This window comes from Schistocerca cancellata, chromosome 5, assembly GCF_023864275.1.
Source record: "Schistocerca cancellata isolate TAMUIC-IGC-003103 chromosome 5, iqSchCanc2.1, whole genome shotgun sequence".
Classification (NCBI taxonomy): domain Eukaryota; kingdom Metazoa; phylum Arthropoda; class Insecta; order Orthoptera; family Acrididae; genus Schistocerca; species Schistocerca cancellata.
This window is the reverse complement of record NC_064630.1, coordinates 480207358-480230824: the sequence shown is the minus strand read 5'-3', so window position 1 is coordinate 480230824 and position 23467 is coordinate 480207358. Positions and strand designations below refer to the sequence as shown.

General features: G+C 41.9%; 1 protein-coding gene across 1 annotated transcript in view; it reads left to right on the top strand.

The window, feature by feature from the left end:
* The first annotated feature begins 7044 nt into the window (after positions 1–7044).
* LOC126187487 (chondroadherin-like protein) overlaps positions 7045–23467 on the top strand; it is a 92873-nt gene continuing 76450 nt past the window's right edge. The window contains exon 1 of the mRNA XM_049928594.1: positions 7045–7080. Within this exon, the coding sequence (XP_049784551.1) occupies positions 7078–7080 (3 nt within the window). The 5' untranslated portion in view covers positions 7045–7077. The remainder of the gene's footprint in view (positions 7081–23467) is intronic.

The following is a 23467-nucleotide window of genomic DNA, read 5'->3' as shown; positions in this document are numbered from 1 at the left end:
CGTCAATGCGAACAAGAGGTGGCCGAGACGTGTAACCAATGGCAACCATACCATCACGTTGGGTGATACGCCAGTATGGCGATGACGAATACACGCTTCCAGTATGCGTTCACCGCGATGTCGCCAAACACGGATGCGACCATCATGATGGTGTAAACAGAACCTGGATTCATCCGAAAAAATGATATTTTGCCATTCGTGCACCCAGGTTCGCCGTTGAGTACACCATCGCAGGCGCTCCTGTCTGTGATGCAGCATCAAGGGTAACCGCAGCCATGGTCTCCGAGCTGATAGTCCATGCTGCTGCAAACGTCGTCGAACTGTTTGTGCAGATGGTTGTTGTCTTGCAAACGTCCCCATCTGTTGACTGAGGGATCGAGACGCGGCTGCACGATCCGTTACAGCCATGCAGATAAGATGCCTGTCATCTCGACTGCTAGTGATACGAAGCCGTTGGGATCCAGCACGGCGTTACGTATTACCCTCCTGAACCCACCGATTCCATATTCTACTAACAGTCATTGGATCTCGGCCAACGCGAGCAGCAATGTCGCGATACGATAAACCGCAATCGCGATAGGCTACAATCCGACCTTTACCAAAGTCGGAAACGTGATGATACGCATTTCTCCTCCTTACACGAGGCATCACAACAACTTTTCACCAGGCAACGCCGTTCAACTGCTGTTTGTGTATGAGAAATCAGTTGGAAACTTTCCTCATGTCAGCTGGTTGTAGGTGTCGCCACCGGCGCCAACCTTGAATGAATGCTCTGAAAAGCTAATCATTTGTATAACACAGCATAGTCTTCCTGTCGGTTGCCCGCATCTCGTAGTCGTGCGGTAGCGTTCTCGCTTCCCACGCCCGGGTTCCCGGGTTCGATTCCCGGCGGGGTCAGGAATTTTCTCTGTCTCGTGATGGCTGGGTGTTGTGTGCTGTCCTTAGGTTAGTTAGGTTTAAGTAGTTCTAAGTTCTAGGGGACTGATGACAATAGATGTTAAGTCCCATAGTGCTCAGAGCCATTTGAACCATCTTCCTGTCGGTTAAATTTCGCGTCTGCAGCACCTCATCTTCGTGGTGTAGCAATTTTAATGGCCAGTAGTGTATTAATTTCTGAAGCATCGTCTTACAAGTGGAAGAGCATTGAGGTAAGCCACTTAAAACTTTGGATGGGTAAGTTAGAAATGGATACTGATTTCCACGTGTTCTAAAGTAGTTAAAAACGTCAACAATTACCTGACGTTGGCACGCCATATACGAGAGGCGTTCAGTAAGTAATGCAACAGACGTTTTTGGCAGGTTGGTTTTATTCAGGATTCCAATACACAACGTTATTTCCTACTCTTTTGACTACAAATCCTATTTTTAACATAATCCCCGTTCAACGCAACGGCCTTACGCCACCTTACTGAGAGCGCCTGTACGACCACGTGGTACCACTTTGCTGGTCATCGCCAGAGCCAACATCTTGCTGCACATTATAACCTCCGCAGCGTCCATGTACTGCTTCCCGCGGAAGTTGCTCACTATGGTCTTCCGTTAAGTGGTGAGGAACCCAGCGGACTCACCTTTGAGTATCCCAACTGGAAAACGATTGTGTACTCACTACCACCAGAAACTTCGGGTGATTGTGATCCGCCGATCACCTAGAATGAGAGGGTCCGAACGTTCCACCACCTCAGTAGCCACAGCTGTGTACGGCCGGCCGGCACACCGTACTTTTGTTGACTGCCTGGTCTCCATAGACATTCTGCAAGTGTCTACGAATATCTGCGATGCTCTGGTTTTCCGCCAAAAGAAACTCAATGACAGCTTTCCGCCTGGAACGCGCTTCCGTTACAGACGCCATTTTGAAGGTTACGTGTACTTCATGAAACTGTATGGGATGAATTGAGAACATTCCACGATGTCTCACAGTAAATTCCCAATTTTTTCAAGCGAAATAGGCAGAGAAAAATATATGTCGCCCTACTTATTGAACGCCCTTCGTACGACAGCAAAATTTATCGCGAAAAGAAACCTAATAATTCTGGCTTTTCTGAAAGGCCACGTAATTCCCTATCAATTAACTGCAGTGCAGATGTGTGAAGCCAACAACAATCTCATCACAATCCAGAATGAACTTACCTGAATATGGTTACGTATACTTCATGAAACTGTAGGGGATGAATTGAGAATATTCCACGATGTCTCACAATAAATTTCCAAGTTTTTTCAAGCGAAATAGGCAGAGAAAAATATATGTCGCCCTACTTATTGAAAGCCCTTCGTACGACTGCAAAATTTATCGCGAAAAGAAACCTAATAATTCTGGCTTTTCTGGAAGGCCATGTGATTCCCTATCAATTAACTGCAGTGCAAATATGCGAAGCCAACAACACTCTCATCACAATCCAGAATGAAGTTGGCTGAATTTGCCCATTTTTAGATCACAAGATAAAGTGTCTATACTTCAAAAAAGTTAGGCATAATCAGTTGTCACGACTGAAATACGTCGCCCGCATTTTGACTGGCCAGAGCCTGCTAAAGCTCACTCGTCTCATCGAGATATACCTTGGAGTTTCTACCCAGACATGCACTGCACTAGCTTATAGATAGGGGACTGTAAATCTTCAAAGTTAGCAAGTGAATATTACAGCGCGTCTCTGCGGGCACGAATGCGCTGTATAAAAGCATTCACGTCGAAGAAGACGCCTTTCAGTTTGAGAGTGACATTTGAGTCGACGCAAGCTTTAACAAAGTGTGTTTCATTGTTCTACATTAATATCCAAAGGAACCGTCTTTAGTGTGTCTGAATATGTGTCAAATATTAGTTTTGAATAAAAAGTAAACATCATTCTTACAGACTTTTGTACTGTGTTAAGAATACATTGCTTCCTGTAATGCTGACTCTTAATTTAGCGTTTTACAAAGGAGCGAACAAAATTGCACTATACACCATGCCACAAAACAGGTGTCACGTTTAAAAAAATGTAATGCTACTTACTTTTACTCACTGGTGACGAAAAATACTATTGGCACATGTTAGTGGACAGAGAGCAATGCAATTCCATTTCTCTCCATTGAATGTGGAGTTGGAAAATGTGTGCAATGAGTCTCTTCAAAACGCTGTAAACGTAAAATTCGGAAAGTCACTTCCAATGGAATTCTTTATAGTGATATTTATCTCCAGACAGAACAGAGGATATAGAACACGACTGGATAAGATAAAAGAAATCTTAATTGCAGCTGCTAGTGAAATAGTTGGGACACAAAAAACAACGGAAACCAAATCGGTGGAAATTACGGAATGATGGCCTCAGGCAAGCTGTAATGGAAAAAAGGCATCTATATCCGATTTGGATTAACGGGCAGAAACTGGAAGACCTAGTACAGTATAAAAAGCAAAGAGCAGTAGTTAGCAAATTACCTACTAGACAAGCAAACAGAAATAGCTTGGAAATAATTGTTAAAAGACTAAAATATGATTTTACTGGAGCTCAAATGTTTGGACTCAAAGTATTCAAAAACTTGCGTAATGAAATCAGCGACAAAGCAAAGATGAATATAATACCTCTAAAGGAGTGGTTACAATATTATAAGCAGCTATGAGGAAAGGAAGATCAGTCAGAATCTACAAATACTGTGATGTTATAGAGTAAAATGCAGTCAGACTAACATAACTGGGAAGTATTTTAAAGAAGACCAGAAAGAGAAAAGCTGCAGGCAGAGATGCAACAAATCAGGAACTCATGAATTATGCCACTATTAAATGGAAAAAGAGATTTTTGCAGTTGCTTGGGGAAAATTCTAGAGGAATTAAGGTAGCAATAATTACTTTTATATACAAGAAAAAGTGATAAAAAGGATGCTCAAAGTATAGGGGTGCATCCATTTTAAATGCTGCTTATAAAATCTATTCGTCTAACATTAAAATGAAACTCCAGACAATATCAGAAACAGTTCTGCGAGGGGAGCAAAGCACCTTTCGTAAAAGCACGTTATGTGCAGATGCGACATTTGCTTTATAACAACTGATAGAAAAGAGATGACAGTTCAACAGACTACGATTTCTGTTGTTCCTAGACTGCTAGAACGCCTACGATAATGCAGGAAGGATGAAATTACGGGAAATACCTGCCGATTACAGTGTATCTATGAAGTTATTGAATACCTTTAAATCACCGTAAGATAACTCAAAAATTAGTATAAACGACGAGTTATTGACTGTAACCAAGGGACTATAATAAGAGTGTGGGTTCTGGCCAATTCTTTTGATGTACACATCAACAAAGTTTTAGAAGAATGGAATTCTAAGTGCCACAGAGGACTGACCTGGAAAGGAACAAAACTCCTTTATTTGCGGACGGCCAAGATCTAACAGCACACAGTGAAAGCGCTTTACAAAAAAATGGGGTTACATTGAGTAATGTTCCACTCTCTCATCGAGTGGCTATACCTGTAAATGAAACAAAACTAACGGCAATGGGAGGGCAACAAGAAGGGCAAAAATAGTTAGAAACAATAAGACAATAGGACAGATAAATTCGTTTAAGTATCTCGGGACAGACATTAATAAACAGAACAAATTCAGATGTGGTTCAATATAAACAGAAACATATTGCTACAAATGGTTGTATAAACGATACTTTAGAAGACATTTGGGGAAAGAGAGAACAGTAAGACTGTCCAACGTGGTCGCTAAGCCTGCTCTAGTATATGGTAGTGAAATCTGAATTCTGAGACGCGGAGAGGAACAAAGAATTGAAGCCTCTTAGATGATGTTTCTGATGTCACTTCTTGGGTTAACATTAAGAGACAGAGAGCAAAGTGAAGACATAAGGCAGAAACTGGACATGAAAATATCGATGACCGAAGAAATTAATCACTAAAAAAAAAAAATATTTTCCAGGTGCGAGTAGGACTCACGCACTGAGGGTTTTGCACAAATTTAATTATGGATAGAGACTGTATATCCATCCCGGGAATCGGGATATTAACGACTTCTGCATGTTATCGACATTGATACAGGCAAGGAATTCCAAGAGTTCCGAGAATGTTTTAATTTAAAGTGTGAAGTCGGATAACGAATGACAAAAGAAATATTTTTTCCTGTGATATAATTACAAATTAATAATTTTCGGTTGTACTGTAATACCGTGCGTCTTGTCAAATGTCTTGATTCTAGGTCAACGGGAAGTACCGTGTAAGTTTGCTGAATTTTCCAGTATCAAAATATGTGACATAAATGGCCGTATCTTTTCATTGAATTGACTTAGAAGCTTTACATCGCCAAGGGACCATCGATCTCAATATGTGACGTACATTTGTATTTGATACGTCTACTCGTTTCTAAGAAAAAGGGTTCTTAACAGTCGGACAGACAGACAGATAGACGGACAAGAAAGCGATTCTACAACGGTTCTATTTTTAAAGACTGAGACACGGAACTCCAAATAGAAAAGAAAAAAGTCGATGGTATGACCACATCAAAGATACGCCACCTGAGCGGCTGCTATGGAAAGCATTACATTTTAATCACACTGGAAGACGGGATCTAGGACAGCCAATGAAGAGATGGGCACAACAGTTCTGTTGAATTCTTTTGGTTTCAGAACAGGCCAGCACCCCCCCCTAGATATGGAAAAAGAAGAAGACAGTAATCAAGAGAGTGAAGGATGGTATACGATCGAAGAAGACTGGGTCGACTCGCTTTTCATCAAGACAGAGGTACAGTCAATCAGGGTAACTTTGTACCATTTTTACCGTTTTTGAAAATTGTGGATGCAAAATAAATTACAAATTGCAACAGACATTGTAACATTTTACATCTATAGTCACTGAGAGCTGGGAAAAGGGAAACTGTAAACTAACTATCCCTATTAGAATAAAATTTCAGTTTTAATGCTGGTACAAGATTACACTGCCATTCAGGATAACTTTAGAACAGTTTTAAAAACAAGGAATTTTTCATACATCGTATGCTCTTGGTAAATTTAGATCGCACCAGGAGGAAATCAGGTGTTAATAGGAAGTGAAAACAGAGAGTGTTAATTCAATACTGCACATTTACTATGAAATATCAAGGTATCCGTATCGACCTGGTACTGTTCAACTTTAAATCACTGTCGTCAGAATCTCTCCTCACAGCCAACGCAATTCAAGGATGATCACAAGCCTTGAAGGAATTCGGAAAGAAGCTAAAATATTGACCATAAATAACAAAGGTAATAAAACTGTTATTTTCAGTACAAAGTAATGCAAGCAGGTAGCGCAGCAGCTATTTGTAACAAAAGTAGTAAATGCTACGAAATACCCTAACTGATAAAAAATTACCCTGATTGATGTAAGCAAAATATCAGAAGCTTGTTAAAATCAACGATTTCTCACAAAATGGACTGTGAATGCAACAATAACGGTCATAACTGATAAAATACTACACAAATAACAGGACTGTTTATGAAACTGAACAAATAGCTTACTTCCCTTTCCTTATTTTGTATATGGCACAATTTACGTGGCGAACACAAGTCAAATATTATGGCCCAATTCGACTAAAACAACACGTGAGAGGAGGATCGGACCGAAAAAAAATCATTGTTTCAAAAAGCAATGTAAACGCCCACGAGTGTGATATTGAAAAATCTGAAAGTTTTGACGTGCAAAATGTTACAGCGTCACCATTACCCTAATCACCCCATTTGCAACTTGTTCAGCCGAAATCGCTATTTAATCTATCCATTGAGTAAATAGTCTCGTAAACTTAAAAACTAACGTGATTCATTGTTTAAGTATCACTTACAGATCCATGTGCAGATTTCTGATGCGATTCATATTTCACCGTGATATATATAGTAGCCACGCAAATGGAAGGGATTTTACCCATATTTACACCTCTGCCTGACTTCATTACATCGCTAACGGTTCGTTTGGCTGGAATGAGTAGGCACGCAGATTATCCTGTCATAAATGGCTCACGAACGCTAGGCGAAGCCATCAAACCGTTATCAGTGCTGTCGCTCGGATAAGATAAAAGTGTCAGAGGTGTTCAGTTGGTAGGGGACGGTCGCGGGGAGAAGCTCACCGCCTGCATTCAGAATGGTGAGTAATCTGGCGTTTGGTACGCACAGAATTCTCTTACTTACCGCGTGATTTTGATAGCCATGATTTTAACGATCTACAGTAAGAATTATATTTGTCTGTCAAACCTCTGGTATAAGAACTTTAGGGAGTATCCTTCCAAGAAACGACGCCGTTTAATGGTAGAAACAATGACGATGACGATGAAACAGCTGATGAGATAAAGTTATTATTTCAATAATTACTTTTCATTATTTAAGGAAGCAGCTAACAAGTACTGTTTTGGTAATACACAGTCCCAAAGTAATTATTTTTCACCTCCATAAATCGTTACTTGGTCATATACTAGTACTAGATAACGTAAAGCATTTGTGTTTTGCATTCTCAAGCGCTTCTCTTATTTAAAGAAGCATTATTACTGTCCTGTTCCTTTATACTGCACCAGCGCGTGCATCGGAGACAGCAAAGCATAGTAATCTCTGAACATTTTCCGTCCTGTTTTGGAAAGAAAATATCGCTGACTTATTACAATGCATATTCAACAACTCTTGTGGATGTTGGACGTTTTATCTTGCGAGACTTTATTTTTACAAAATTCACTTTCTGTTCACATTTGACTAAATTCGCTGTTGTCCCAGCAACAGCAGGCTTGAATAACTTCCGTTGAGTCATTCCACACACGAAATTGGAGGTACGTCGTATATAGCTATTTTTACGTGCGGAAGGATCGTTGCACATGGTTCGCAGCTTCAGGGATGGAAATACCCAACAAATTCAACATACAGCATTGCGAAATATTACGTGTGTCTTCAACTTTCTGAAAAAATAGTAAATGCAACTGGAAGGCTGTAACTATGATTGCATTACCACAGGAGAAACAGTAACACGGTTTTTCAGAAAACAGAAACAATTAGAAACCTAACTCTCTCATACAAAACGCTTGAAGCGAAACTGACGTAGATAGTTCCAGTGGGGTAGTACGAATAAAGGTTAAACTTAACGACCAGAATGAATTAATGGTTGGTTTCTTTTACCGACCCCCTGACTCAATTTCTGAAAGGTTCAATGAAAATTTCAGTATAATCTCAAATAGGTACCTTACCCATACTCTTATAATTGGTGGTAACTTCAATCTACGCTAGATATGTTGACGAAAATACATGTTCAGAGCCGGTGTTGGTCATAAAACACTAAAAAATAGTACTAAACGCTTTTCCCGAAAACTATTTTGAGCAATTAGTTCAGGAGGCCACTCGAAGAATAAATGGTTGCGAAAACATACTTGACCTCTTAGTAACAAACAATTCCGAGCAAACAGAGAGCATCATAAACGATACACGGATTAAGTGACCACAAGGCTGTTGTAACGAGATCCAATGCAGTAACATTCAAACCAAACTAAAATAAGCGCAAAACATATTTATTTAAAAATTCAGATAAAAATTCGCTTGACGCCTTCCTAAGAGACATTCTCCCATTCCTTTCTAAATAATTATGTAAGAGTAGACCAGATGTGGCTTAAATTCAAAGAAATAGTGTCGACAGCAATAGAAAGATGAATTAATAAGAGGTGCAGCCGATCCTCCATGTTACACAGAATATGTCAGAACACTGTTGCAGAAGTAACGAAGAAAGCATTTTAAATTTAAAAGAACAGAAAATCCCCAAGTCTGACGATGTTTTGCAGAGGCTCTAAATTTAGCGCGGATTTCGATGCGAGATGTATTTAATAGTTCCCACAACAGAACTCTGTCTAGAAATTTGTCAGAAAACGCAAATAAACTCTGGTCGTATGTAAAATACATCAGCAGAACAACACACTGCGCGGTAAACAAGGTAATGTTATTAAAAACAGTTTTGCGAAATTTCTTCAGCAAAGAAGACAAAGCAAGTATTCCAGAATTCGAATCAAGAGATATCCTCGGCATATCGAAGAAACTCAAATTATTTAGTAAAGGCAAGTGTTTCGGTCCAGACTGCATAGCAATTAGCTTCCTTTCAGAGTACGCTGATGTAGAAGCCCCATATTTAGCAATGATAGACAATCGCTCGCTCGAGAAAAGATCTGTAGCTAAGACTGGAAAGTTAAATCGGTCACACTAATACTCAAGAAAGGAAGTAAGAGTAATCCATTGAATTACAGGCTCATATCACTGATGTCAATTTGCGGCGTCATTTCGAAAGAACATATACTGTGTTCGAACACTATGAATTACCTCGAAAAAAATTATCTATTGACACATAGGCAGCACGTATTCAGCAAATATAGTTATTGTGCAGAAAAAGTGCGTGTTAATCTCTAAACTCCGATTCCCATCGATGTAAATTAATTTGAAACTGCAAGAGGCTAAGGGAAGCTGAATTTAGCTAACAATGTATCAAAAAAATAAATTTAGTTGTGTGTTAGCTATGTATTGTGACAGTCCGTAGAAGCCATGTCCTAGAACCTCCTTGACAAGACTCTAAATCTTTTATGAAAAGGAAAATGCTTTACCCTCTTGTTCTGAAAGTGAAGCTACAGACGTAATTGCTGCACAGCTCATGAATATAAGCGATGATTTTTAATACACGTATGAAATGTAACTGTGTTTTTACTTATTTCTTACCTCTCCATGTGAAGTAATTAAGAACTTAGCGATGTAAAATGTTTGGTACAGTTATTCTTTTGGCCATCTGCCTTTCGTTTGTTGTAATGGCGCACGGGCAGCCATTACGCAAAGACTGAAAACATTAATTATTTAGGGGCTTCACCTGGCAGTATAATTACAGTAAATAGTTATAACGGGTTTTACCGCATTTTTGAAATTCATTGAATTAAAGCCAGACTAATTATAGTTTAGATTTAACAGATGATATATTTCAGAGCTCTAGCTGCATCAGTATTAATATCTTTGCCATCAACTATGCCTCATTGTGAGTCATTCTATTAACTGTGAACTGATAGATGTAATTCCGTCAAGTTACTGCACTGGCACACAACGCAACTACCCAGTAATGACGCGAACAAAGGTCTATGAGGAAATATAGAACATATACAGTCCCTGAATCCAAATTTTGCTAGTCTAGTAGGTTACCTAACTAATTAGCACGCTCCACAGCGCCATGTCCAGGGAATGAATTCCTGGACGAGAGTTTCATCCCGCGGAAAGACCAGTTTGCCATCACGCTCAAGTTCTTACAGGTAGAAATAATAATAAAATGGAAATTGATTATAAAGATACCAAAACAAAGATAACAAAAAATTTTAACATCTCAGTACGAATATTAACGAAGCATAATCATTAGATAATAAAAATAAAATAGCGACGAAACAAAAAAGCTCAATAGAGATGAAATGAACACTTCCCGCACATCATCAACAACAATTATAGGAACATCGTTATCTTAATGATAGTATAAGATGATGAAGGTATGCACCCTTAACGTTTGGATCCATGGGCGTTCGGACTGAGGTTAATGCCTGATGGGGGCCTCAGAATACCCCCTTGAGATTTCTGCAAATATCGTTGTTTTTCAGCCTTGTTACATTTCTTATGAAAACTACTTTGATAAACGAGAGAATACAATCTTATAAAAGGTATCTGTAATTCGTTTATATTGGGAAAATATTAAAGAAAAAGATTGGACATAAACTGCAATGAAATAAATATCAATTTAATCTTTACTAATTTTATTATTTTGACAAATAATAACTTATATTAGCATTTATATAAACTAGTAATTTCACACTGGTGAGGTGCTATGCAAATCAATATGCGTTAAGCATCCAGATACAAAATATAAAGAAAGAAGATGGCTAAGTTGCACATTACTTAGGCACAACAAAAATTAACCTACACGCCATTTTATCCAAATAAAGAATAGACTGTCTATCACATAGGTCCACACATTACAGGAAACTTTCTTCACAAAGAAACACACTACGTTCATTGTACGTATTGTTAGAAACTTTTGAACAACACTGTTCAATTTTCTTTTCCAGTTCACATGGACACAAAACGCATCTTCTGGGAATTTTTCTTCGGTTGACGATATCCATTTCGTGGACCCTTTTGACACCATATCTAGCCAGTGCTCGTAGGACATTTCATTGCAAATTTGAAGTTTTGGCTCTGGACTCCATATGTGGATGAATAACTCCTACGGCCAAGTCTCTCAATAAAATCCTCTTTTATGTGATTTTCCATTGTGATACTCTGGATGTTGATTTGCGAATAAACAGAAAACATTTATTGCTACAACGCCCATTACATTAGACCATAAAACAAACGGCCATCTTCTTGTCTGTCTTTTGCAAATGTAAATACCTTTCGGTCAAAAGAATCCACGGCTGATTTTTTTGTTTTAAAAAACAATCATTTCTGGTTTCTTCTCCCTCTGAGTCTCAAGTGTAGCGTCGTGATGCATGGAACTTAACAGCACCACACACTTGTCCTACTTTGGTACATAACGTACGATAATCAAATCATCTCTGAATCCAGATGTTGAAGACAAAACCTCTCGTGTCTTAGACTGGTTCATTTCAGGGGGAATTCGTGCTTTGTTACGGTGAAGAGTACCGACTGTTGAAATTTTATCCTTCGATAAGCCTTGAAACAGCGAGATACTGGCAAAGTAACTGTCCATCGTGATAGTGGTTGAGCTTCCTCTCATTGTTTTTACCACACGACATGCAACATTAGGTTGACAAGAGTGATTTACGTTTTTTCCTGAGTACAGTAGCCCACTTATAGCGCATGATGTCAAAGAGTCGTAGAGCTAGAGTATATTTATTCCACATTTTCCTGGCTTGTTTGGAATAAATTGTAGAAATATGCAATGTCACTTGAAAGAAACTAGCTGTTCATTTGTTGTGGAGTTCCCTCATGCATGATATCTTTGTCTGCAGTTTTTTATGAGTAGTTCCCACACATTACCATCTTGGCTCCTTGCTTTTCGGATGGTCTATCATCGAACCTTATGGCTCGTCATATTTCTTCAAACCTGTTTATAGATAAAGATACCATATAAACAATAGCTAAAGATACCATATTAAAGGTGTTACCAGTACTATCGCTTTGCGAGTGCCAACTAATAGGAGAATTCCAAAAATGCTTTGATTTCCTCGTTTGTGACGTTATTCCATGTCTGACATTTTATGACTGCTGAGCGTCATCCTTCCAGATTTGTGCAATGAACTATTTCATCCACAACATTATCTGTGATGAAGCAACTCCAAGCATCTTTTAGCGTTTGCATATCTGTTCGTCTAACAAGACCTGGAGAACCTTCATTATATTATGTGTAAGCATTCTGCTAAAAGGAGGTAGTGTTTTGCTCCATTGAGTTCCGTCGCGTCGGATAAAAAAAAAATTGCAGGCTGGGCTGGATTTGATACATTATTTGCTTTTTTAGACTGGGTTTGCTTAGTATATTATTTGTATTTGCGGGCTGAGGTGTACTTGCTACATTATTTGAATCTGCAGGCTGCGCTGTATCAGCAGGCCAGGTTATCTTGGTTAGCCTATATCATTTACATCCTAAGATTCATCACTACTTTCTTCAGGTTATGAACAGTACGAAAGCTGTATTTATAGGATCAATCTCATCTTCGGAAGCAATATTAGATTCACATACGTCCAACCATTCATAAATAATCGTTGAATTCTTTGAATAAACTACATTTATAGAAGAAGTAGGCTCTCTTTTTCGAAAAGTTTTAGATGATTGCATACTGTAAGAAGCGAACATTCCTTTGTTAGAAAGAAAGTCTAAATAATTACTTTATAAGAGAGAAAGAATAGGAAGAAAAACAGAGAGAAAAACAAACAGAATTACTTACACCAGCTACGAGAGCAACACCTTTCGCTTCTGAGGTCAGCTTCAACACTGAGCAGGAAATTCATTATAGTTTTTGCTACAATCTAGCTGGAGCAACAACTGCCATTATAAAAGTATCTGTATATCACAGATACCGGTATTCATAGGCTGGAAGAAAGGCTCTCGTTAAACCACCCTTCATGCATTATTTTCCGACTTTCGAAAAGCGTTCGACTCAGTTCCGCTCTGTCGCTTGCTACAAAAAGTGTGCGCTTGCGGTCTATCCAATGACATATGCAGGTGGATAGAAACTTTTCTAACAGACAGAGAGCAGTATGTCGTCCTGAACGGGGTAACTTCAAAAGAAACAACAGTAACTTCAGGTGTGCCCCAGGGCAGCGTAATAGGTCCTCTGCTTTTTACGATTTACATTAACGATCTGGTTGATGGTATTGACAGCGGCCTTAGACTGTTTGCCAATGATTCTGTAGTCTACAGGAAAGTAGTATCACACGAAAGTTGTGAGCAAATCAATGAGGATTAGCAGAAAACAAATGCGTGGTGTAATGCCTGGCAGTTATCTCTCAATATTAGTAAGTGTAACCTACTGCGTATAACAAGGCGTAAATCCCCATTAATGTATGAGTACAAAACAAATGATCAGTCTTTGGAAGCGGTAACATCACTCAAATATCTGAGTGTGACTATTCGAAATGATCTCAAATGGAATGATCAGATTACACAAGTAACGGGTAAGGCGAACTCTAGGTTGCGGTTTATTGGTAGAATCCTGAAGCGATGCTTCCTTCAACAAAGGAAATAGCATACAATACGTTAGTTCGTTCAGTCTTAGAGTATTGTTCGTCTGTATGGGATCGTTACCAGTTAGGTCTGATTCAAGAGATTGAGAAGGTCCGAAGGAGAGCGGCAAGATTCGTGACTGGTACATTTAGCCATCGCGAAAGCGTTACAAATCTCATAGAAAGTTTGAAGTGGAACACACTTGCAGATAGACGACGCGCTAAACAGAAGAGGCTGCTCACTATATTCCGAAATCCAATCCTCGCCGAGGATGTAGAGCATATATTATTACCACCAACTTTCAAATCGCGTAATGATCATCATTCAAAGATAAGGGAAATAAGAGCTCGTACTGAGACGTTCAGACAGTCGTTTTTCCCTTGCGCGATCCGCGAGTGAAACAGAGGGGCGGAAATATGACTGGCGCGAATTGTGCCCTCCGCCACACACCGATTGGTGGCTAGAGGAGTATATATGTAAATGTAGATGTAGATGTGCATAGTATTAAGAAAAGACTGTTTCCATCTTTGCAATATTAAATACAATTTTGTAATGTTTCTTAAACCTAGACGAATTTTTAAGGATATACGATTGAAGGGACGATTAATTCACTTTTGAGCCTGAAAGGCCCCCATCATGCATCCAAGGGTTAATGTCGTATCTGATGTCAATACTGCCGGTTACATGTTGCGTTAAGTCTGTGTTCAAATGCCTTAGTTGAAAAAATGCAACTAAATAATTAAGTATCAGATAAATAACGTATTTCAAGATTACTGCGGGCTATGATATCATGATTTTTTGTAGGGGTCTCATACACTACCGGCCATTAAAATTGCTACACCAAGAAGAAATGCAGATGATAAACGGGTATCCATTGGACAAATATATTATACTAGAACTGGCCTGTGATTGCATTTTCACGCAGTTTGGGTGCATAGATATTGAGAAATCAGTACCCAGAACAACCACCTCTGGCCGTAATAACGCCCTTGATACGCCTGGGCATTGAGTCAAACAGAGCTTGGATGGCGTGTACAGGTACAGCTGCCCATGCAGCTTCAACACGATACCACAGTTCATCAAGGGTAGTGACTGGCGAATTGTGACGAGCCAGTTGTTCCGCCACCATTGACCAGAAGTTTTCAATTGGTGAGAGATCTGGAGAATGTGCTGGCCAGGGCAGCAGTCGAACTTTTTCTGTATCCAGAAAGGCTCGTAAAGGACCTACAACATGCGGTCGTGCATTATCCTGCTGAAATGTAGGGTTTCGTAGGGATCGAATGAAGGGTAGAGCCACGGGTCGTAACACATCTGAAATGTAACATCCACTGTTCAAAGTGCCGTCAATGCGAACAAGAGGTGACCGAGACGTGTAACCAATGGCACCCCATACCATCACGGCGGGTGATACGCAAGAATGGCGATGACGAATACATGCTTCCAATGAGCGTTCACCGCAATGTCGCCAAACACGGATGCGACCATCATGATGCTGTAAACAGAACCTGGATTCATCCGAAAAAATGACGTTTTGCCATTCGTACACACAGGTTCGTCGTTGAGTACACCATCGCAGGCACTCCTGTATGTGATGCAGCGTCAAGGGTAACAGCAGCCGTGGTCTCCGAGCTGAAAGTCCATGCTGCTGCAAACGTCGTCGAACTGTTCGTGCAGATGGTTGTCGTCTTGCAAACGTCCCCATCTGTTGACTCATGGATCGAGACGTGGCTTTACGATCCGTTACAGCCATGCGGATAAGATGCCTGTCATCTCGACTGCTAGTGATACGAGGCCGTTGGGATCCAGCACGGCGTTCCGTATTACCCTCCTGAACCCACCGATTCCATATTCTGCTAACAGTCATTGGATCTCGACCAACGCGAGCAGCAATGTCGCGATACGATAAACCGCAATCGCGTTAGGCTACAATCCGACCTTTATCAAAGTCGGAAACGTGATGGTACGCATTTCTCCTCCTTATGCGGGACATCACAACAATGTTTCACCAGGCAACGCCGGTCAACTGCTGTTTGTGTATGAGAAATCGGTGGGAAACTACCGACACCAACCTTGTGTGAATGCTCTGAAAAGCTAATCATTTGCATATCACAGCATCTTCTTCCTGTCGGTTAAATTTCGCGTCTGTAGCACGTCATCTTCATGGTGCAGCAATTTTAGTGGCCAGTAGTGTAATACCGAGGTTACACCGAGGATTGCGGCCTTTCTGCCTTACGCAGGGAGCGTTTCCAATAAGACTGGTCGTATTTCGCGAAAATATAATGTGAAATGTGTTTTACGACCTTCTTCTAAGATTAGGGTCCTTTTAGGTTCTGTTAGGAATTCTCTTGGTGTGCGAAAGGTGGGCGTCCATCGTATTCCTTGCAGCTGCACCGTTTCGTAGATTTGTTAGGCTATCAGGACTGTAGAGGACCGGTGTACTGAGCATAAACGTCACACACGCTTACAACAGCAGAGCATATCGGCTATTTTTTGGATTAAAAACAGGCTCGACCTCAATAAAATATTTATGTACAACGGTAACCTGTTTCGCTTAGAATGTGGCCATTTTCAGACCCTTAATAATACATGATGGTAGGCAGCGGCTGTGAACGGGGTAGGTGATATGGCTCCACGAATATCAACTGAGCAGTTGACGTTCGTGGGGTCGTAATAGCTGCTCCGTTCACAGCCATTGCCTACCATCATGGGATTAAGGGTCTGAAGATGGCCAGATTCTAATCTAAACTGGCAACCACTGCAAATAAATGTGTTATTGCAGTGGAGACTGTTTGTAACCCACTTCTTAAAGTACTTTTAGCTAGACCACTGATTCTCCAAGATAAATGTTCTCAAAAATTACTAAATCGGCTATTGCAGAATATTGTCTTGGCACCGGTCACACTATGGAATATAACAACATTGAGATTGTGGCATGTACCTCCAGCTATTAGGATGGTCTTGTTAAGCAAGCGGTTGAAATTAAATTATCAAACAACCTTACTGCTTAGATTTTGCTAGGAATCCTGCTCTCTCTCCTTCGTCAAAAAATGGAGGGACAGAGTTAATGCTACCGCACAAGTTGTCCAGTAATTTTCACTATCGATAACTTCTGGTGTCGGTCATCTTTGGATAGTGTGGTGGTGCTAGTGTTTACAGTGTTTATGTGTGTTATTTTGAATTGTTCTGCAAACTGAGGTTTCACATTTCTTAGCCAGCGTTTTCTCGCTACAGTTTTGCCTTGAAAAAGACAGGGTGATCTACTGCCGAAATCTCGACGGTTGTCGATGATGTCACTCGTCTGCTTTCCCGTAAGTTATTTGACCTTTGTCAGCATTGCTCTGCTCCAGGGAACTTTTCCTTTGGAATCTGTGATTCCACGATCTACGCCGTGTGGAACATTTTGAACTTTCTCGCGTTATTGTCACGTGTCACTGATTGCGTCCTCTGATAGACGCTGAACTTCTGTAACTTTAAGCATCAGTTCTACCGTTTCGATTACTTTCCTGAGGACATTAATTTTGCCGGCTATAAACCTTTGGTGACTCAAGTTTTGTTAATATTTGCTGTCCAGTAAACATTGGAAATATAAAGACGTTTTTTATTGCTGCAGATTACAGCGTTTGTACTTACCTGTTGAGAAATGAAATAAGTAAATAGTAACATTCTCTCGGTACAGAGAAAGAAACTAGTCAATGGCAGTGAAACCGTATTAAGACGATAAATTACGTGTTTCAGCTCTTCACATCGGAATCCTTCTTGTGTTAACCCGCTAGGTGGATTCCAGTAACTGGTCATTGTGTTTCGAGAAGAAAAAATTTCATTAACTACTTATTTCATTACCTAAAACTGCGACTTGCTGCATCTACGAGGGTTGTCCAGAAAGTAATTCACCACTTTTTTTTTTCTCTCAGCTGAAAACAATGCTACGAATGCGAAACGTTACGAGTGTATTATTTGAAGTCTCCTGAGTGAGCGCGCCAAGTTTCCGTCACTTCCGACAGATAGCGTTGCTGCAGGACAGTCTCAAAATGGCGTCTGTAGGTGAAGTACGTTACAAGCATTGAATTTCTCGCTGCAGAGAAAGAAACTGTGGGGAATATTCACAAACGTTTGTGCAAAGTCTATGGAGCATCTACTGTCGACAGGAGCACAGTTAGCCACTGGGCACGGAGGGTGAGGTCGTCAGAAGGCGGTTCAGCGGAGCTCCACGATTTGCAGCGGTCGGGGAGACCACCCACAGCTGTCATATCTGTCATTTTACAGCGAGTTTCCACTTGTTTGGGCCATTCGTGGAAGACATTTTGAGGACGATGAGGAGGTGATTCACACAGTGAAGCACTGGGTCTGCCACCAGGACAGGGCATACACGCCCTTGTTTCACGCTGGAGGAAGGCCATAGAACAGGATGGAGAATACGTGGGAAAATAGGATGTGTAGATAAAACACTATTTTTCGTGTGTGTAATTGTTATTATGTTCAATAAAGAATTGTTGGAGAAAAACAGTGCAGTGCATTACTTTTGAGAAACCCTCGTAAAATAGTTGTCAGTGTGAGCATCGCATACAAGTAAGACGAGTATTTACCCACTCTTCTCTCGCTAACTCTTGCCTCAATATTTCGAATCTATTATACGGAGGGCGTTAATACCTATTTTCACCACATAAATGCTTTGCTGAAACGGAAGCAAGTAATTCGCCTTCGTCAGCCATAAGAAGCAGTGTGAGAAACCGCACAGAGCGGCACGATAGACGGATTGCCTGCGAATCCCTCGCGCCTTGATGAACTAGCCTCATTTGTAGTCGCTGTTAAGTTTGCGCCAAGGCTCGCTTGCAATGCAGATGACCTCTGCGCTGCGAGATCGTTCGGGCCGGCGCTGATACCCGCCGGCGGACATCACGTGAGCGTTGCTTTGTTCCGTGGCCGTTCCTCGGCACTTCTCGCCGCCCCTTGAGTCACGAACGTTGCGCAACTTTCACTGCGGCTCGTTTCTCTTATCACCCATCTGTCGGAAATAGGACGCTTTGCGCGCCGGGCTAGGAAGTTTCTCAAACGGGCCCGCAACCTGTTTACCGTGTTGACGCACAGTTTTTCTTAGCAACACACCTAGTGGCGTAGGGGGCATGTGTCTTATACCAAATTCTGTTCCTCAGGGTTCACTCCTGATTTACTCTATACCGGAATCAGAATGACAAAACGACTGGCAGCTAATTGTGTACAGGACGGCTACCACACCAATCACCAGTCAGGAAATGGATTTGTTCGCGCCTTCCATTCTTTTTACCATTGTCATATCACTCTCGGGTATCAGTTACCATACTATATTGTGGACATCCACTGTGGTTAGTAATGCAATTGTGATTCGTGTTCGATGTGTCGCTTGTTTCTCTGTTGTGTTTATTTTACGCAACAAAGACTGCAGCTCCGAAAAGTAACAAGACTCCTACGATTCTGCAGGACGAACTGAACCAAAACAAGACATTAACGGGGAGCGCTGGGATGTGTCCAGGAAGCATATGCCAGGAAGCATATGCCTCTCTGCCCCTGTGCGAATGACGTCAGAGGAACACTTCGCGCTTATGCTCCATATGTTAGAGGCTATGTGATTTCGCGAGTGTTCTCGTTTCGCTTAGTCGCTTTTGAGTACCGGTAGCAGATGAACGGCAAGTGAAAGTGTTTTCGGTGTGGACAAGCAATGCCAAATCGTGTTGTTGTTGGCTGTAATTCTCACAATCGCTAGAATAAAGGGACTGAAGTAGTACTTCATGCTTTCCCTGGCGATTAATGTCTGCAAAAAATCTCGCTGTTGAAATGCTGTAGAAAAGACGCTGCAAATGTTACAAATTCAAGTTGTTTTCTTTCTTTAAAATCTGGACAAGTTACAGTATGGAGCTCTAACGTTCTAGCAACAACAGAACAGAAATTTACAACTACTCATTTCAGTAGAAACTAAAAATACTACGTGTAGAAATAAATTGCATAAATGCGTAGTCCAGATGTTATAATGCTGTTCCTGAGGGGGACGCTGTTCCTTATTGACCCCATAACATCAGCCAATGGCAGCACAGAACGCTTACTGCCCAATCTTATTCTTCTACCACCTTGTATGTATCCAGTATGGAACCGCACAGTTGTTGCTACCACATCTGTACTGCGCACGCTAGTAACTCAGCTGCCAATTATTACGTCGCAGTCTACGTCGTGGCATTGTGACAGGGTTTTAGCCTTCAAGGCTACCCGCGGTACGGATGCTGACAGTGCAGAACAGGCGTCAACGAGCTTGCAGAGGACAGTATGTTGTCAACTACAGCCAACATCATCTCGAACACTACGAGTGTTTGCTACTCCAGTCAGGACAATACGGGACTACTATTCGAGTGCAGGTCCAAAGTAACTAGTCGGCCTGACAGTGGACCCAAAAATTTGTCTACACATACAGTATTCAAAAAGGCATTGAAAACCGTCAAGAAAGGAGAATGGTAAGTGGTCAACAATAACTCCACATTTAATGTGATTCCTGCAATTTAGTTAGCCTACAAAAAGCTGTCAACATCGACGATGAAGAGGAACAAGGCACCTTGGATAATTAAGGACGAGACGGAAATCGGTGTCGACGTCAGCATGCTCACCCCACGGAGTAATCACGAGTCACAACAGTAACATACCGACAGAGTAGACAAGATGAATGAGCCCGCTAGGGCGCCAACGGGGCCCCAAGCTATTGCAGTCCATTCTTCCTGCACGGGCTCCATTTCATTCCCCGTGCCTCTCCCTCCTCATCCATGCTCATTCCTCGCTGCTCCCTCCTCCCCCTTTCTCAGTGTTCTTACTAATGTCAACCTGGCTGTCCACTTCATTTCCTGTATTCCTTGCTGTTTTATTTTCCTTTCCTTTTTTCTTTCCTCCTTCTTGGCGTTTATAGTCACTCTTTGGGGTTTGACCTCCACTTCTAAAATTTCTGTCGGTAGTGTGAGCCATTTGGGGAAGAACTCCTCCCGTTGTATCTACGGCGTGGATTCCTCTCCTCCCTTCCTTCCCCTCTTCCTTCCTTGCCGTAGCCCAACTCTGCCACGCTAGATCACCAGCATGTGTGGCTAGTTGGTGTGGTGGAGCTGTTATGTACCCATCTGGCTGAGCCCCTTACAACACAGGGATCACACTTCTGATACTTGAGCTGTTTCCTCCCCATGTGTACCTAGGAGCTGTTACTTGTCATTCTGGAGCATCAGAACTCCTAGAAATGGCCACCATGACAGAAGGCTGTTGCTATGGCTAGGCGGCGCCCATGGGGAAAGCCCCTGATGGCAGTGGATGGTATCATGGCAGATGCTTTGCACAAGAAGCGCATTAATCTCCAGAAATCTGGCCATTCTCCTATGACTGTCTCTTCTAATGGTATCAGATCACTGAATGCTGCTTCATACAACCCTGTAGCCCTCCCTACCTTGGCTATACCCTGGGAGGAACGGCAGGCTCGCCAGCTTGGGGTGAAACACTTTCCTCATTACCTGGTCTGCATTATGACAGACGAAGACACATTCACCACCATAAAGCCAATCTTTTTTTTTTTTTTTTTTTTTGTGTGGAAAATATCGAAGACTAGTTTGGTGAAGTGCAGTCTCAGTAAAATATGGTCGAGTTCCCTGTTGATCAAAGCTTCTTGTGCCACCCAGTCTGCCGCTTGCCGTGTCTGTGACCGTCTTGGCGACGTTCCAGTGTCTGTTACATCTCACCAACCTCTGTAAATGGTCCAGGGGCTCATTTCTCATTGGGACCTCATCCTTCAAACTGATGAATAACTGTGGGCTAATCTGGAACAACGGGGCGTTGGTTTCGTTCAATCCATATAAAAAGGTCATAAGGACAACCAACCCATGCTGACGTCTTTATTCTGGCTTTCGAGAGAGATGCCCTCCCAGAGAAGGTCAAGGTCATGTTTTATCGGCGCGACCTGAAGCCATACGTCCTGCCATCCATGAGGTACTTCCAGTGCTTGTGTTTCTGGCACTTACGTTCCTGATGTACAGCGGACCCTCTATGTGGTGACTGTGACACCTACTCCACGAATGGAGTCCTCACGTTCCGCCACCTTTTTCTGTAAATTGCCACAGCTGTCAATTTCCACACTCACCAGATTACCCAGCTTACAGGAAAGAGGATACAAGAGTATATGTCCCTGGATGGTCCATTTTATACTGAGGCTCGTCAAAAACGTGACCAGTTCCATCCTGTGTTGATGATTTCTACTTTTGCCTCTGTTGCGTCCTTTCCCCCTCCTCCCTCTTCCTTATCCCATTCCCTTCCCCTCTCCTGAGCTGCCGCCCCCTGGCTTCTCTCAGGCTGGAGACATGCTACCGCAACTCAGTCACTGAACTCACAGGGTGTATGCCCCAAGGTCAGCACTCTCTTTCAGTTCCAGATCTTCCAGAAGTCTGCTCTTCCTCTGTGCTCTCTCCTCCTCAACCTATGAAAGAGAAGAAGACTTCCCTGGTGCCTCTTGAGGTGCCATATCCCCCTCACAAGCTGAGTCTGACATCTTATTTATGGAATTCATCCCGTCATCATTAGTGACAGGTGGTGACTCAGCAGCGTGATTGATTCGCTTCTCAGTTGGATACCCACTCTGTGATTATTGAATGGAACTGTATTGGATATTTCTGTCACCTCCCAGAGTTGCTATGCCTTATTGTCTTTTACTCAGCAATTTGAGTCATTCTCCAGGAATTTCATTTTACTGATGCTCACTCACCGACTCTTCATGGGTTCTGTGCTTTCTATCGGAACCAGGTCAGACCTCTGAGAGCTTCCAGTGGCGTCTGCATGTTGGCCTGTATGGATATCGTTAGTACATGGATCATATCGTTAGTACATGGATCTGACTTCATACCACACTGGAAGTGGTTGCCGTTTAGCTCCACTTGATCTCTGCCATCACTGTGTGCAATCTCTATCTCTCTCCCGACAGGCCGCCTATATCTGCTGCCCTAACTACCTTCCTCCCTTTCTCCTCTTTGAGGATTTTAATGGCTATTTTCGGGATTCCTAATTGACCAATTTCTTGTGGACCACGAATTTTGCCTTCTTAATAATTGCCCCCTACTGATTATAGGAAGTTTGTGGCACAACTTGACTAGAAGAAGGGATCGGTTGGTAGGACATGTCCTGAGGCATCAAGGGATCACAAATTTAGCATTGGAGGGCAGCGTGGAGGGTAAAAATCATAGAGGGAGACCGAGAGATGAATACACTAAGCAGATTAAGAAGGATGTAGGTTGCAGTAGGTACTGGGAGATGAAGAAGCTTGCAGAGGATAGATTAGCATGGAGAGCTGCATCAAACCAGTCTCAGGACTGAAGACCACAACAACAACAACTGATTATAGTGCTGCTTATGGCACTTTCTCTGGCACTGATCTTTCGCTGTCTTCTCCTCCCCTTCTTCCTTCCTTAAACTGGCCGCCACACCATGACTTGTGTGATAATGATCGCTTCCTGTTGATTCCATTGCCTTCCAGCCTCCCGCTTATCAGGACTCCCACTGGGCTTTCCATCATGCTGATTGGCCTCTATATACCTCCCAGGACGTGTTTCCAACTTCTTTGTCAGGTTGTATTCATAAAGTCGTTCCTGATCTGTCCAGTAAGATAATCCACACTGCCAGAATTGCCGTCCCACCCATGACGGGCCCCAATCATCATTGGTCAGTCCCATGTTGGAGCAAAACCATTGCAACCATTATCTGAGATAGTCATCGCACCTTGCAACATCTGAAGTGGCACTCATCCTCCACTGGTCTTATTATCTGTAAATGT